Source organism: Brassica rapa, chromosome A10, assembly GCF_000309985.2.
Source record: "Brassica rapa cultivar Chiifu-401-42 chromosome A10, CAAS_Brap_v3.01, whole genome shotgun sequence".
Classification (NCBI taxonomy): domain Eukaryota; kingdom Viridiplantae; phylum Streptophyta; class Magnoliopsida; order Brassicales; family Brassicaceae; genus Brassica; species Brassica rapa.
In genome coordinates this window covers 312,200-329,103 of record NC_024804.2, presented here as the reverse complement: position 1 = coordinate 329,103, position 16,904 = coordinate 312,200, and the positions used below count along the sequence as shown (strand labels likewise).

General features: G+C 35.6%; 4 protein-coding genes and 1 pseudogene across 5 annotated transcripts; 3 read left to right on the top strand and 2 right to left on the bottom strand.

Moving 5' to 3' along the window:
• Positions 1-18: 18 nt before the first annotated feature.
• On the bottom strand, positions 19-11,558 carry LOC103844632 (ras-related protein RABA3). 2 transcript variants are annotated; one of them, XM_033282150.1, is made up of 3 exons: positions 11,546-11,558; positions 939-1,249; positions 19-674 (listed from the first exon to the last, which is right to left on the bottom strand). In XM_033282150.1, the coding sequence occupies exons 2-3, from the start codon at positions 1,199-1,201 to the stop codon at positions 224-226; spliced, it is 714 nt and encodes a 237-aa protein (XP_033138041.1). In that variant the 5' UTR covers positions 1,202-1,249; positions 11,546-11,558; the 3' UTR covers positions 19-223. The 2 variants fall into 2 exon arrangements, with proteins under 2 accessions (XP_033138041.1, XP_009119679.1); XM_009121431.3 differs by lacking the exon at positions 11,546-11,558 and having other exon boundaries at positions 939-2,200.
• Positions 3,707-5,234, top strand: LOC103844633 (ORM1-like protein 3). The gene is made up of 3 exons (XM_009121432.3): positions 3,707-4,049; positions 4,554-4,702; positions 4,892-5,234. Exons 1-3 carry the CDS (start codon positions 3,864-3,866, stop codon positions 5,028-5,030), a joined length of 474 nt encoding a protein of 157 aa, XP_009119680.1. The 5' UTR covers positions 3,707-3,863; the 3' UTR covers positions 5,031-5,234.
• Positions 5,290-7,579, top strand: LOC103844634 (annotated as a pseudogene).
• On the bottom strand, positions 9,498-11,456 carry LOC103844635 (ethylene-responsive transcription factor ERF023). Its single transcript, XM_009121433.3, has one exon. It carries the CDS (start codon positions 10,281-10,283, stop codon positions 9,717-9,719), a length of 567 nt encoding a protein of 188 aa, XP_009119681.1. The 5' UTR covers positions 10,284-11,456; the 3' UTR covers positions 9,498-9,716.
• Positions 11,559-11,697: 139 nt separating the features above from the next.
• Positions 11,698-16,745, top strand: LOC103844637 (transcription factor bHLH13). Its single transcript, XM_009121434.3, has 2 exons — positions 11,698-14,453; positions 14,551-16,745. The coding sequence occupies exon 2, from the start codon at positions 14,704-14,706 to the stop codon at positions 16,456-16,458; it is 1,755 nt and encodes a 584-aa protein (XP_009119682.1). The 5' UTR covers positions 11,698-14,453; positions 14,551-14,703; the 3' UTR covers positions 16,459-16,745.
• The last annotated feature ends 159 nt before the right edge of the window (positions 16,746-16,904 follow it).

The window sequence follows — 16,904 nt, the reverse complement described above, 5'->3', positions numbered from 1 at the left end:
TTTTCTTGCATGTACAAATAATGTTAAATATATATTATAAATGGTGTAGAAAAAAGTATATTAAATATGACATGAATAGTTTTTAGACGGTATCGAATAAGTAAAATATATGAAAAGCCCATAAACAAAGGCATGGGTAAAATGATATTCAAAAAAGTCCCACTATGTCTCGAGGTTTCTGGCCCATACTTTGAGCCCATCACTCAAAACTCAAAACTAAAAATCAACACGAACACGAAGCTTGTTCATTCGTCTTACCAGTCTCAAGATCAGAACCAGAGATGATCACATCAATTCTCGAACCGTCAAGTTTCGCGGTTGTCCCATTCTCACATTCCAGAGCTTTTCTCGCAACAACAACGCGGCTGAAAATCTCCTCTAGCAGACGGAAAAAAGCTTCGTCCACGTTCCCGCCGCTTAGAGCCGAGACTTCCGAGAAGAATAGCCGATGAGTCTCGGCGAACTCGACGGCGTCTTCTGTCGTGACGGCGCGTTTATCGGCGGCAAGGTCGGCTTTGTTTCCTACGAGCATAATCACGGCGGAGTCGTCGGCGTGAGCACGTAGGTCCTCAACCCAACGTGCCACGTGGTCGAAGGATACGCGTTTGGTTATGTCGTAAACGACCATAGCACCTAACGCGCCTCTGTAATAAGCGCTCGTCACCGCTCTGTATCTAATCTCCGAAAACGCAGTAAAACAACTCATTGATTAGTTCCAACAAAATAGTTAGAAAACCAATAGTTTTAAAATAAAATACGTATAATCAATGATTATAAGTAGATCGGAAATCAAATCAAATCATATCTAAATGTCGTGATCCAAGAAAAATAAACTATACTTTAATATATGTAAACAATTTAATTTGAAAGCCAACCTGAGATTCAGCTTTGTAAGAATAGTTAAATGTGTGTGTGTATAGATGTAGATAGACATTTACCTTTCTTGACCGGCGGTATCCCAGATCTGAGCTTTAACGAGTTTGCCTTGAAGAGTGATCGTACGTGTCTGAAACTCGACACCAATGGTGGACTTTGAGTCATAACAGAACTCGTTCTGTGTAAAACGTGAAAGGAGCTGCGTTTTTCCGACAGCAGAGTCACCAATCACTACCACCTTGAACACGTAGTCGATCTTTTCCGGCAATGTTGGTCTACTTACGTGTTTATTCTCCGGCGTCTCTCCGCTCATCTCTTCGTTCATTGTTGAGGAACTGGGTCGATGAAGAGGAAAAGCTCAGTAAAGTTTTGACTACCTTTCTGTTCGAGTAAGTGGAGAGTCAGTGAAACAGAGAAAGTGGGAAGAAAAACGGTTTGAGCCAATATTGTTTTGTGAAGACAGCAACGATGCTCTGTTCATTCTTTTAATACTCTTGTGGCTTTAAATGAATATACAATGTTAATATAGCTGTGAGCATGAACCGACATAATTAAAGAAAAAGATCTTTACTGGTATTATTATTTTGCTAAAACGATTGATTGATTCAACATGAAACCCACATTTTGTCTGGAGAGACCAACTAAAAATCTCTTATGATCCATCAATTGTTGGTTGTTCTCTACTCCTCCCTCATGTATGAATTTATTGCATTTTTCTGGTCCCTTTCTTTCTTTCCATTCTTGTTGCTGAAATTAAATTTATCGATTGTAAATTTATCGATTGATTGTTTTTTCGAACAAGACAACATCTTAAATGAATAAATATCTGTTTTATTTCGTTGTAAATGTCACAAAAATTGAAAATTAGATATGTAAATTAGACGTCTTGTTCACTACTACTCCATGTCTCCTCCATCCTTCCATATTTAACAGAATAATGTTTAAGGTTATTTACACATCAATATATTTTTATCTTTTTACTTTCTAGTTTTATTTTATTGGTTTGAATTTTTATTTATTTTCTAATAAAGTTCAGCTAATTATATTTTAAAATTTAAATATATGTTTTAATTTTAAAATAAATAAATAAATTAAAATCTAAAACATCAATCTGTCAAATAAAACAAAAAAGTCCGTTGAAAAAAAAAACAACAAATTCTAGAACATCAAATTTTAAATACAGAAAGTACTAAATTAGTTTTTTTGTTCTTAATCAAATAGATAAAATTGGAGAGCCTGCAGGGCCCAATAAAGAGGACAAGAAGTGAAAACAATGGGCTAAAAATCAACCAGGGCCTCTTATAATAAGCTCTTGAAAAGATGGCAATTAGAGAATCTACTTTATTAAAACAGAAGTACACATAGAGATTATCCCTTAGAGTTGCATATTATTTACAACCAAATGCCATTGAAAATTTAATTAATTTAACATTAATAAATGCTGTCTTTTACACGAATACTCATATTTCCTAAAATAACTCAAACAACCGATATTGAAGTGAACAAAATATTATACGGATATGCTGTTCTTTTCCACGTACACAAAAATTTCATTTGCCACCATATCAGTTCTCCTGCAATATCAAATAAGCCCAATCATTATAAAGATCGATTTCAATAAGGTGAGATCGTGATTGAAAACAATGTAAACTTTATGAATAATTCACAACATTCTTAAAGATTTGCTCATAGCAACTATCGAATTTGTTTTTACCAAAAAAAAAAAACTATCGAATTTGCATAATGTCTTACATTTAATTTACTTTATTTCATCACCACTGAACATCTACTACTTTTGTAAATGGAATTCCAAAACAAAAAATATATTAAAAATCTTCATTGGAAACAAAATTCACAAACGATCAAAAATCATGCAAATCTTAGACTTCCCTATTTATTTGGTTCAAATCAAAACATACCATAAACAAAAGAGAAATACCCTAGAATAATTTCCGAATGTTTACGGGTCTGTTTATTTGATGTATTTTCCTAATTTAAATAATAGATTTTTTTTAATTGAATCTTAGCCGAAATATATTTCCCAATAGATTTCCTAATAGATTTCCTTATAGATTTCGTATTAACATATTACATATTTTTTTAATATTTATTAGTAATAAATAATAAAATAAAAAATCACACATCATAATCAATTTATATAACATATAAATAAAATATAAAATAATTTATTCATCAATTATTAATATAATGCTTTCACAAGTCCAATTAGTTATAAATATTACATTTGTTTTTATGATGCACTGTGATATAATAGACAATTAAAATCACAAAATATAATTATTAAAAGTAATAATTAAAATTATTATGTTTTAAAATATTGTATTAAAAATTATGTAATATATTTAAATATATATATATATATATATATATATATATATTATACCATTAGTACAAATAAAAAATTGAAAGTGAAAGCAAATATTTATACGGTTACTTGTCAAACTCAATAAATAAATAACAACAGCGCAAGAATTAGTTTTATTTTAGAAATTTATTTTAATAGAAATTATAGTTTAAAATATGTTTATATAGTTTATGTATTTATAAATTTATTTTATTTTCTTTTAAGGGATGCTAAGATTTTGGAATTGGAAACAATTATGACCCATCCCTATATCATTTTAATTAAAAAAGTTAAATCTAGATCAAAAGATTTTATGAAACTATTGATTTTTATTTTTATTATAACTGCAAAGATTAATTTGTAATCTAAATTTATGTTTAAATATTACAAAAATATCATTTAATATAAAAATTAAAAACATAAATAAATACCCGCCCGGTCGGGCGGGTCAAGGTCTAGTTAATTAATTAAAAATGATTCCACAGTAGATGCGAAAAAGCAGTCGTCTCCTCTCACCGGCATTAAACCAAACCAAACCAAACCAGAAATCTAGAGACTCCTTCCTTTCTCCTTCTTCCTCCCCAAATCGAATCGTGATATTGTTGTGGAATAGATCGGATCGATGGCGAATCTGTACGTGAAAGCGGCTCCACCGCCGGATATGAACAGGAACACGGAGTGGTTCATGTACCCAGGGGTGTGGACCACTTATATACTCATCCTCTTCTTCGGATGGCTCGTTGTTCTCTCCCTCTCTGGCTGTTCCCCTGGGATGGCTTGGACTGTTGTTAATCTCGCTCACTTCGTTGTAAGCTCCTATTCAATACCGTCTCGATCCGAATTCGCCGATTGATTTTTGAATTGTTTAATTGTTTTGTTTTGGTCTGAGATCTGGCTTTGTTTTTTTCAGAGTCAGCAATTTTTTGAAATTGATCGGTTTGGTTCAGATGATAAGGCTTTTGATTTGGACCAGGCTGTGAATTAACATCATCATTAGCTTCTGATTAATGAATTGATCGGTTTGGTTATTAATAGCAACCTTTGACTTGATCAGACTTATAATTAAGATGCAATACCTTCTGCATCAGTTTTCGAGTTGATAAGGCTTCGAACTAAGATGCAATCTAGTGCATTGATTAGTTTTGGTATCAGAAACTGGAATTTGTAATAATAGTATCATTCAAATGTTACTCCCTTATGATCTAGGTGATTTTGTAAATTAGTAATATGTTTGATTATCCGAACCAGTTTTTTTTTTTTAACTCTTTTGTAAAATGTGAAATCTGAATAGTTGGATATATTTGTGGGTCAGGTAACGTATCACTCCTTTCACTGGATGAAAGGAACGCCTTTTGCAGACGACCAGGGAGTCTACAATGGTCTCACCTGGTGGGAACAGATGGACAACGGTCAGCAACTTACCCGCAACCGCAAGTTCCTTACCGTTGTTCCTGTTGTCCTGTATGTCCCAACTCCCTCCTTCCTTAACCTTCTTGTTTTTATTTTTTTATTTCCAATCTGCATTTTCTTAACAATTGTAACTCTTTGTTACTCTGCATTTTATCCTAATAATGCATAAGCCCTTTAGGGTCTTCTTGTTCTTGGTTTCTTAATCAAATAGATATTATTTGTATATATATGAAAAAACAGGTACTTGATAGCATCACATACAACAGATTACAGGCATCCATGGCTATTCCTCAACACACTCGCTGTGATGGTTCTAGTTGTGGCCAAGTTCCCTAACATGCACAAGGTGCGCATCTTCGGGATCAACGGTGATAAGTAACGTTCTTTAGCAAAACTCAGATCCATTTCTTTTCTGGCAAGAGAAAAGTGGATATAAGCAAAACACATGTATGTATAAAATGTTGATATGAGCTGGTTTGGAGTTGTCGGATATTTTGTAAGTAACTTTGAAGCTTTGAATTTCTTCTTTTTTATGTTTTCTTTTTTAATATATAGACACGAAATTCATAACAAATTTTTCTTAGTCAAATTAATTTGGGCGTTTATGTTAGTTACTGGGCGTAAGACATAATATGGGCCTGAAACAATAGTTGGGAATTGAGGTTTGGCACAGGCATGCATCATGCATGGTGTGAATGTGACTCCTGAGTTATCATCCATGACACGAGTGTGTAATGATCCAGTGGGGTATAGAGAACACGTGGCTGACAACATGATATCTACGTATCCAACTGAAGTCCACCTGTGTCTGGTTTTAGGTGATACATTTTTATTCAGTAAACCACTCATTTAATAGCATTTGCACTGGGGAAACAATAGTTTAATTTACAGTGTTTTAAGATTGTTAATTGGTATTAGTTGTAATCTAACTTTAGTGCCGACAAAACGAAAGGAGTGAATGACTAGCACTCTAACCCAGCCGACTTTTTACAGTTATTTTGTTCGTAAAGCTTTTGAGTTACACACACAGTTCAAATAACTTGTTGGCTTGGTAGCATCTGGATTGACTAACACGTGTTGAGTTTAGACAAAATCGACGGTTTATACAGTGTAGACCCCATCTTGTTATAATGGATAAGACGTTTTTATTTTATTTTATTTTCTTACTCCTTCTCTTGTTTAAGGAAGAAAGAAGGAGAAAATAGACAAGCAGAAAATCCAGAAGCTTCGATTGCAAGATTTATTAAACAAAGCTTACTCTTATATTTCTGTTTTCGAGTCTGATTTACATGGAACTCTCTGTTCTTTTGGTTAATTTGATTGGTTTCAGCGATGAGTTCATCTTAATGGTATACTTTTTTTTTTTTTTTATCAAATGGTACACTTCTTATCTTTTGAACTTCCAGAGAAATTCCAAAATTTTACTATGTATGTTCCGAGACTTTTTCTCTTCTACAGAACAAGTTGAGTTGTTTTTTAATTGATTTATGCAATTATATTTGTATTCCTGTTCATGTATCTGTGGAAAGTTCTCAGAATTTCATTTTACGTTGAATGGGTGATTGCAAGACTTGCGTGTTATTGTTTGATTAAAATTCTTTATATCAATTTGAATTAATCATTTTGCTTAGAAGCAATCTCGGAAGTAGCAAGCGATCCAAAAAAAAAAGAAGAAGAATAAACTCCTTTGTACTTTTGTTTTATGTTTCTATTGTAGGATCTAGGGGAAGAAGAAAGACACAAGGTTTGGTTTTATTTCATAAAACTAACGTTTTGTCTTTTGGTTATATGGTGGTTGATCTAGTAAATGGGAGCAGCTGAAGCAAGAGCATTGTGGCAAAGAACAGCAGCAGGTCGCTGCTTTGCTGTTCGTGAAGATTTCTTAATGGCTCCGAGGTTAACTTCTTGTCATCACCAACGTTCTTCTTCGGGAAACACTGAAAAAAGCAGCTATTATTCTAAAAGTTTTGGAGATTTCTTTTGTGATACCAAATGGTGGCTCAAGGGATCGTCTGGATTTGGTGAGGAGATTGCAAACACTTTCTTTGAAGATGATACCAAATGCAAGAAACTGCATGACTTCGTCGACTTGATTGGGAAAAGAGAACAAGAAGATGTAGAGTATAGCTTTATTAGCAAGAAAGATACAACAACACCGTGGTGGAGAAGCATTACGGATATTGATGAATTAGCTCTCTTGGTGGCGACTAGATCCCTTGACTATAATATTCAAAACTGTGATCTTCCTCCTCCACAGAAGCTCCACAAGAGGATTCACTGCACCAGTGGCGAAAAAGGGTTTATTTCACCGCAGTGGAAACAAGGTGCTTGGAGCGATCGGTTTGAGAGTTCTTTGAGTCACAGCAGTAGTACAGCGAGCAAGAACAAGAGTCCAAAGTCTCCTCCTATGAGTGATGATCTAAGCAACGCTCAGCTCTTAGAAGCACTAAGGCATTCTCAAACCAGAGCAAGAGAAGCAGAGAAAGTGGCCAGAGAAGCTTGCGCTGAAAAAGAACGTGTGATAACAATCTTTTTGAGACATGCGACTCACTTGTTGGCTTATAAACAATGGGTAAAGCTTCTTGAAATGGAAGTTATCTGTCGGCAGATGAAGAAGGGGGGAGCTAGAAGAACCAGAGCATATCAAAGGAGTGAATCTGAAGAGAGTGAAGAAGAAAATGGGAGAGATTGGAAGATATATGATGGCTTTTGCTTTAGGGTTTAGTCTCATTGGTGCCGGTCTGTTCTTAGGTTGGACTGTTGGATGGTTGTTTCCCTTCTAGAATCATCAGAAGTTATTTTCTTTTATCACTGATATTTACAAGAGTCTTAGAACTTTCACTTTGCCTCTAAAATTGTGTGCATGTCTATTTGTCTTCATGTATAGATGTGTTGATATTTCCTATTTGGAAGGTTATTTTGGTTAGATCCCTCTCTTCTCTATACAAAGCTGAGAAGAAAAGAGATTGAAACATGGAAATGTATCAAAGGCTTAAGAATTTTGGTACCAACATTTTCATATTTCTAACCATTTTTCAGATTCAGATCACAAATCAGGGCCTATATATGACCCAATTAACAAATTGTGATCCATTATGCTAACAATTTTGGGGATTTTTTTGTTTTTGTTTCTGACAACAAATGATTTTGTAAGTAAAACAAATGAATAGCGCACTTATTTTGATGAATACAAATGTGAATAAATTTCCAACATAAAGATATTTTATTGATCATTTCGTAGTCCAACAGTTCAGAAATAAAAAACATTTTTCCATTTTGCAGAAACCAATATTCGATTTTCTTGGACGCTATATATATACGGTCGATTTCTAAACCACTAAATAGCTCCAGAGTGTAGCTAGTTGAATTCAAGTCCAACAAATCCCTGTCTGAAACAATAAATTCGAGTATCGTTTTAGACGTGATTATTCAACACGTGTTGTATCAAATATCCTAATATGTGGTGCAAAATCGTATTATGACGATACAAGGACAGATACTAATAATTTCAAATATCACTCAGCCAGACAGCTCTTGGTACCATGCGGGTACCATTTCCGCGTTCTCGTCTTGTCCTGTGTCCTACATGAACATTATACTATTACAGTACTGCAACCTAATATGCACATGTCAGAACGTTAACTAGTTGTATTAGGTATAATATAATTACTAGTTTATGTGATTATGTCAGAGCTTAGGGAAAGTCTCCGAAGTTTCTGCGGCGTTGAGAAGGTAAAGACGAATGAAGCTTATGAGTCGAAGTGAAGGTAAAGAGTAAAGACCAATGAAGCTTGAAAAGGTACAGACGTCCTTTTAATTTTCCTCGTATTGAATGCTCAAATCTTCTGATTGGTATTCAACTTTTTTTTGTCCCCTATGGATTATGTATTTTCTCAGTGATATACTGGAAACTGATTGCTACATGAAAAATCCTAATGAAAAGCGAAAAGAGATATTAGAATTATTTTGTTGAAAAATAGTGATTGTTACTGAATTAAATAAATAATACTTAAGTTGTAACGGATCCAAGTAAAATCTTAAGTTGTCGATCGTAACGCTTCAGCACTCTCATTCATCAGTCATCATCAATAAGCTCATGCTTCAAGAATCCATCTTTCTAATTTGGATACAACATAGTGCTCGCATCTTCTCTACGACTTCATCGCATCCTCTAACCATTAGGCAGGCCATCGATCGAATACTAGTCCGAGATGGCGAGATCAGCTCCGAACCATCTCACCACAGAATTCAAATATTCTCTCACTCCTTAAATTGTATTTTGGTTGTATTAGCTTTTCTATATAAATATCTCTTGCATCCTCTTTTTGTTCCTTCGGTTCTTGTAATCTTGTTCTCCAAAATAATTTAAAACTGAATATTTACACAAAAAATAACATATAAAATGATAGAATTTTACTTTTTATATGATTAAAATATGTAAAATCTGCTGTATATACCCGAATATATATAGTTCCAACCACACAACGATAAATCAATCTCGAATCCAATGCTTCATTTATGTAGTTCGGTTCCCTTTTTTATGAAATAACAAAACAAATAAAATACGACAGATATCAATAGCAACTAAAAATGATAATTTTGATATCAAATATGGATAATGGTCTGAAAACTATTGCTTGAACAATGACAAATTGTACCAAATTGGAAACTATGCTAGGTAGCGAATTTCTTTCATCGCATACACATAATGTATATTTATATTTTTATGGTTCTAGGTTTTCGGAAAACTAATCAAGCTCTAATTTTTCAAAAAAAGTAAAATTAGTTTAGTATGTCTTGTTTATCCAAGAATAAAACCCTAAACTTTAGTCCTTCATGCAAGCAATTTTATGTAATCAAAACTGTATATAATAACATACATATACGTCCAGATCGTACAAACTTAACAGGGTATATATTTATAAATCACATAAAACAATAAAACTAGAAACAAATAAAATGAAAATGCATAAAAATATAGTTGCATTAAATCGATCTATCCAACACAATAACAATACAGCGCACACGTATAGCGAATACGACACAGTCGACAAGACAACTACACTCACAGACACGCCATGAACTGATACTGATACGAGTCACCGTCGACCACCCACGTGGCATCTTCTCCGGCAACGAAAAGCTCCGGCGACCACCCACCTCCGGTCATAATAAGCTCGGGCAGCTCTATGCCTTCCCAGAAATCATCTCCGTCGTCGATGTCTGCCACGTCATCTACCGCTTTAGTGATCTTGACGGCATTGGCAGCTTTGGCCGCCGCGACTTGGATATCTCTGGCCGTACATGTCGAAGGTCGAGGTAGATCGTCGATTTCGTCAGGGAAATTAAGCTGAGCTTTTCTTCCTTTCAGACAAAGCGCGGCCACGTCGTAGGCTTTAGCTGCCATCTCCGGCACCGGAAAAGATCCGAGCCAAATCCTAGATTTTTTCCGGGGCTCTCTAATCTCGGAAACCCACTTTCCCCATCGGCGTTTGCGAACTCCGTGGTACACTGGATGCCTCGTCGTCGAGAAGGTTTCTCCACCGCCTCCGCCGCAAGATTTAACGGCAGAAGCAGCGGCTGTTGGGTCGTTGTTCTTAAGTGCTGGTGGTTGTGGTGGAGATAGTTTCATTCTTTCTTGTAACACTAAAAGAGTTTGTTATGTGGTTAGTCTCACACTGTTTTCAACATTTATAATCTCATCCAATCCCATGTTCTAACCAAAAGCGTTACTCTTCTCCATACGAATTTACATGAATACCCTCCGGCTATAGCTCAATAATTAGATTATCAAACCCTTTTCCAAAAATACCGCTGATTACTTAGTTGGATGTATGGTAAATTGGTGAAGCCTTAATTAATAAGATAATTCAATTAACTAAACATGAGAGCTAGTGTTGTAGATTATTGAGTTCGCATATATGCAGATATGGATGTTGGCCTGCCCATGGATTAATAATTAGCTGAATCAAGTTCAACCAGTAATAAATAGTTTTAGTAGTAAACGCCATTACAAATATCTCATAAGAACAAAATTTATGATCATGGTTTATTAATGTCTCTCCAGTGATAAGAGTATATATGTCAAATTAAACCAAAAAAAGTTTTTATGTCTAATCTATGTCTCCTAGCATTCGGGAGTGGTGGGGAAATGTTTTCAATAGCTTAAGGTACTGGTGTTGCTGTTGCCCTGTCCTGTATGTTTGTAGTTAAGTAAAATAAGAATAAATAGCATGACCATCTCTTCAAATTGCGACGTAAATGAACATGCATATATTATGGTTAAATATTTTATAAAGATGACGTAAAAAGCTAAAATATTTGATCGCAGGAAAATAATTAACTAACATCATCATCTAATATCTTCTAGTCTTCTTTAACAAAAAGGACCGGAAAATTATGAACTGAATGTCTATAACTCGTTAGCAGAAAAAAACCCCCAAAACATTTTAGTAGCTTACCTCATCTCTTGACAATATATACACATGGAATTTACCTTTCGTAGTGAACATTTGTTTTTCTTTGAGAAAGGGCATGATATAGTGAACATTTGTTTACTACAAATGTATCCAAAAATTTCAGACAAACTTCGGCAAAGAAAAGAGTGATTCATGTTATGTTGATTTCTTATTATTAATGGAAATCGCTTTATTAGGTGTTATTTTTTGTGCATGCATGCCATTATCGTGAAAATATATCTACAAAGAAGCCTTTTCTTTCCTAATTGTTAACTTATTAATTTTCTGTTAGTTCATATTTTTCGGTAGCGCAGGTCCACAGAGGTTGCTTTTATCCAAAAAAAAAGAGAGCATTAATTCATTTTCGGAGGGACCATAGTCTAAACTCTAGTCTATGGCTCTATGCCACTCAGAAACCAGAATAATACTACTTAACAAGTTTTTTTTTTACAATTTTACTTGCTGCTAAAATCAACGTTTCAAAAGAATAAAACTATACCCTGCATGGTATTTTTACGACTACTATAACAGTAAACCATGTCACGTATAGATTTATAAGGCCATGCGCAATGGTCTATTCTCGTAAGAGTTTCTGATAGTAAAAAATAATATAAAAATCAAAAGCAGGAGAGAAACTATAGAAAAGTAGAAGAACGTTTCGGGAAAAAGAGACTTTTTACCTTGCTGAAGATATTTTTTCTACACGTTTTTATCCAGCAAATTTTAACATTTTTTTGTTTTAATTTTAAACTTTCTTATGTTAAAATACTATTAAATTTATTATTCAGAGATTTGATTTAGAAACCATTACTAATGATGCTCTAAGCTTATATGAATGAACCATATATGGATTTCAAGAAGAATATGACTATCACAAGAAAACTCACGTCTTCGTACGGTGATTTATTTATCTATTAACATCTAAAGGGCACTTGATAAGTATCATCTGAAATATATGGCTTCAACTTTTTAAACCATCACGTATATATAAACCAATAAATATCACACATATAAACAAGGAAATTTTTAAACTTGATTTTTTACAAAAAAAAAAATATTTACAGTTGATCCACGTACATGTAATACTGTGAAGAAAATATAATATATATACTCTCAATTGGGAAATAGCTAGCAAGAGGAGTTACAAAACACTCGTTCTTCTTACATCAGATAATTTACGGCTTTACTACCAGTTAGAGATATATCGGGTTGTCTTCAGGTGCTTTCTTGAACCAATTTCTACACTTGCTCGTTTTGTAAACACGAAGTAACTGAAATTGTAACAATGTATGTTGACGTGTTTTTAATGGTCCGATGAGATTTCAGTTTTTTTTTTTTGTCTTTTCCTTACGATGAGCATTAAGTTTTGGTCGGTGCTTTTTCCTTTTCGTGATGTAAAGTAGTTTTATATGATTATGTTTTGGTTGTTACTAAAAAGGTGACGATTTTTGTAGAAGTTAAACACGGATTCCATTTTGACAAGTGAATATAGATATCTGCTTGCTCAATTGTGTGGACGCCAATTTGTGATTCCTAGAAAATAAGAGTTTACAAATAAAATTACATTTAGCTGTGAAGAGTGTCGGAGTGATTATGTTGGCTATAAACGGACGATATAAACAAAGTATTCGTTATTCTAGTTCGCTGTGCAGATATTTCTATGCTGTAATATGTACCATTTACAAGTTTCATAGTTGCCGTTCAAAATATGCCTTATCTACAACAGAGCATCTATCTCAGTCAACTTTTTACAATCTCTTGTAAAGGTCTAACCAAACTTGATCATTTAAAAATAAAAGTTAAGGATTTGATAGATAAAATTACTATAGTCTATGCATATATTAGATAGATATATGATTTTAGCAAGACCCAGCCCATTATAATTTGAAATGCTAAATATGAGTAGATGGGTCATTAAGAAATGCTAACCTAGTACGGCTATCTCAGCCCATATCCTACCCAATAGAACAATAGGCTCATTGAATAAATCCGTCCGTAACACTGGCCCATTTTCAACATGAGCTGTCTTAGACTTGGAGATTGTTGTCGTTGTTGACTTAGGGGAAGGTAGGACCCGCGTCTGAGTTAAAGGATTCTTTAAGCACGTGAATCACGCGGTCCCCGCTTTTTGCTATGTTTTTCCCACCACCGCCATATATTATAACCCACTCGTGACTCCATTTTCCATAACCAAACCAAGTTGTTGTTACTCGCTTTTGCATACGAGAATTTCATGACCCTAGTTTAGTTGTTGATGATATTGTGACAATGTATGTCAATAGTGAAACCTCTATTTACAGAGTGTTTTAGTTTGTGTTGTGCGAGATGATGAAAAAATTTAATACACAAAGAAGTGCAGGCAAAAATTGAAAAAAAGAAGAAAGTGGAGGCGTTATTTTGGAAAATAAAAGATCCAAGAAAATTAAATGCATCTCACGTTCTTCTCATTCTTGGTCATCGCCTTGATCCACGTAAATATCACATGGTTTTCACGCCTGTTGCCGAATTCTTAAAGCCTCTATATTAAATCGACTTGTCTTTTTCATATTATTGGTTTTTAATTAACTACTATTATACCTCCATAATAACTCAAACGGAGAAGACGTCGCATTTTCTATAAGTTATAAAAAAAAAACTCAGTAGTTGCTCGCATTGCCTGTTCACGTCTCTTGCGTAAGCCTAGTCGACCTTAAACTCAGTAGTTATATAAACGTGAAAAATGGATTATATGAAAACGTATAATTTGACATTCAAAATAAATAAATGTAAAGCCTAGTATGAATAACGTGAATAGGGTTGGGTCAATGTTTCAGATGATTATTGACCACCGGACTTGCTTTGAGTAGATGTAAAAGCAAAATTACTAATTTTGGGGGTTGTGTTTCCATTTTTGCATTCAGATGTAATAGGATATGATGTGCTGGAATAGAGAATCTAATCAAGGGTGTCAGATACAGGTTTAGATCTATATACGGTTTTGAGAGATAGATCTGATTATCAAATAATCAAAAACCCTTATTTTTGAATATGTACAGTATTTGTTTCATACAGTCAAAGACAGGAGACAAAGACACAAAACCGTAGCTCGCTCGACCAGACCCGGTTTAGTTTAAAACTATACTAGGTGGTTAAGATGTAACCGTAGTTAAGTTGCAAAGTCATGTTTTCCTAAATAGAGAGAAGTAAATAAAAAAAAAAGAGAGAGAAGGAAGAACATGCGTTATTTCTCTCTCTCTCTCTAACTCTTATTTGCTTCAATTCAATTCAATTAAGAGGACACGGCGACGAAAGAGAGGAAGAAGGAAATTTGATGAAATCAAATCTCCTTAAATCAGAATTTATTGGTAATAACATATACTATCATTCTTCTTCTTCTTTTGTTGTTTTTGGATTGTGTTTTTTTTTAATGTGTTTTTGGTTTAAATGTTAAAAAAAAAACAGGACAAGATCTGAGATCTCTAGTGTTGTTCCATGCAGCAAAGCCTGTTGGTTTCTCTACGGATTTGACCAACAACACTCTGTTTCTTCTCGAGAAAGATCTCTGCTTTTCTTGTTGAAATCAAACAAAGCTTCGGTTTTTATCAAATTAGAGAGATGAGTAATAATAATAATAATAATAATAGCAGCAGCGTGTGGAACGAAGACGACAAAGCGATTGTTGCATCCCTGCTCGGCAAAAAGGCTCTCGATTACTTGCTCTCCAACTCCGTTCCAAACGCTAACCTCCTGATGACGGTCGGAAGCGACGACAATCTCCAGAACAAGCTCTCGGATCTCGTGGAGACCCCAAACTCCTCCAACTTCTCCTGGAACTACGCCATTTTCTGGCAGGTCTCTCGGTCAAAGTCCGGAGATTTGGTCCTCTGCTGGGGCGACGGCTCCTGCAGAGAGCCTAAGGACGGAGAGAGGTCGGAGATGATGAGGATGCTTTCCATGGGGAGAGAAGAGGAAACCCACCAGACTCTGCGGAAGAGAGTGCTCCAAAAGCTTCACGCTTTGTTCGGTGGGTTGGATGATGAAGAAGATAGCTGCGCTTTGGTGCTTGATAGAGTTACGGACACTGAGATGTTTCTTTTGGCTTCAATGTACTTCTCTTTCCCTCGCGGTCAAGGCGGCCCTGGCAAGTGTTTCCACTCCTCCCAGCCGGTTTGGTTATCCGATTTGGTTAATTCCGGTTCTGATTACTGCGTTAGATCGTTTCTGGCTAAGTCTGCTGGGATACAGACTGTTGTTTTGGTTCCTACTGATATTGGCGTTGTTGAGTTGGGGTCTACTTCTTGTTTGCCTCACAGTGATGAGTCATTGTCTTCTATTAGATTGTCGTTTTCAAGTCCTCCTCCACCACCACCTCCTCCTCCGGTTAGATTACCTGTTGTTGTGGCTAATCATAATGATGATAACAGTTCCTCGAAGATATTCGGCAAGGATCTGCACAGTTCTTCTGGTTTTCTTCATCAGCAGCAACATAGGCAGTTCAGAGAGAAGCTTACAGTTAGGAAAATGGATGATAACAGAGTTCCCAAGAGATTAGATGGAAACAACAACAGGTTTATGTTCTCTAATCCCATCACTACCATGACTACTTCTACATGGATCCCTCCAGAAGCTCCGAGCAGGGAAGATTTCAAGTTTCTCCCTTTGCAGCAAACATCATCATCATCTCACAGGCTGCTTCCTCCTGCTCAGATGCAGATTGATTTCTCCGGCGCTAGTTCCAGGCCTTCTGACAATAACTCAGACGGAGGAGGAGGAGGAGGAGGAGGAGGAGGTGATTGGTCTGATCTTGTTGGCGGTGTTGATGAATCTGGAGGCGACAACAGGCCGAGGAAACGAGGGAGGAGACCTGCCAACGGAAGAGCTGAAGCTCTGAACCACGTGGAAGCGGAGAGGCAACGGCGTGAGAAGCTTAACCAGAGGTTCTACGCACTGAGATCAGTTGTTCCCAACATTTCTAAGATGGACAAAGCCTCCTTGTTGGGAGACGCTGTCTCTTACATTAATGAGCTTTACGCTAAGCTCAAGGTTATGGAAGCTGAGAGGGAGAAGCTGGGCTATAGCTCTAACCCTCTCATCTGCTTGGAGCCGCCGGCCGTTAACGTTCAAACGGCGGGTGAAGATGTGGCGGTGACGGTTAACTGTTCGTTGGATTCTCATCCGGCGTCGAGGATCTTCCACGCGTTTGAAGAGGCTAAAGTAGAAGTGATTAATGCAAAACTGGAGGTTCCACAGGACGTAGTGTTGCATACGTTTGTGATCAAATCTGAAGAGGTGACTAAAGAGAAGCTCATCTCAGCTTTATCTAGAGAGCAATCCGGTTCTGTTCAGTCAAGAACATCATCAGGTAGATAGCGCCTTTTGAGAAGACCAGAAGAAGAAGTTGCAAGTAAGTTTGTAGTCTGTAACAATCCTCGAGGCTAGGATTTTAGAAGTTTTTTTTTTTTAATTTGTCAAAAAGTAGACAACTCGCTTTACAAAAAAAAAATAGCATCTATTTATTATGTTGAAGAAGCCTTGGGACTTGCTTGAGAATCTGTCTTTTGTTCTGATTTTTTGGCCTCCTTAGAGAGATATGGATTCTTCTTAGAGTGAGTTTAACTAAGTGATTGTGCCACAGGTACATCAACTTTTTAGCCAAATGTTGTGATCTGCAGCCTTTGCTTTAGTTTGATGTTATAAAACTCTGAATAGTGTTAAAGATTGTTCATAGAACCATTTGCCAATGATCTTTCGGAAGTCTTACTATGGCTAAGATTTATTCATGTCTTTCTTGATATCTCAGATGGCAAGGATTAAAA

What these genes read in the sequence shown, in the direction of transcription:
- LOC103844632 (XM_033282150.1), bottom strand. Translation starts at nt 1,201, where the DNA reads ATGAACGAAGAGATGAGCGGAGAGACGCCGGAGAATAAACACGTAAGT. An exon ending in GATACCGCCGGTCAAGAAAG is followed by an intron (nt 675 to 938) that starts GTAAATGTCTAT and finishes TTCGGAGATTAG; the next exon opens with ATACAGAGCGGTGACGAGCG.
- LOC103844633 (XM_009121432.3), top strand. Translation starts at nt 3,864, where the DNA reads ATGGCGAATCTGTACGTGAAAGCGGCTCCACCGCCGGATATGAACAGG. An exon ending in TTAATCTCGCTCACTTCGTT is followed by an intron (nt 4,050 to 4,553) that starts GTAAGCTCCTAT and finishes TTTGTGGGTCAG; the next exon opens with GTAACGTATCACTCCTTTCA. An exon ending in ACCGTTGTTCCTGTTGTCCT is followed by an intron (nt 4,703 to 4,891) that starts GTATGTCCCAAC and finishes ATGAAAAAACAG; the next exon opens with GTACTTGATAGCATCACATA.
- LOC103844635 (XM_009121433.3), bottom strand. Translation starts at nt 10,283, where the DNA reads ATGAAACTATCTCCACCACAACCACCAGCACTTAAGAACAACGACCCA.
- LOC103844637 (XM_009121434.3), top strand. Translation starts at nt 14,704, where the DNA reads ATGAGTAATAATAATAATAATAATAATAGCAGCAGCGTGTGGAACGAA.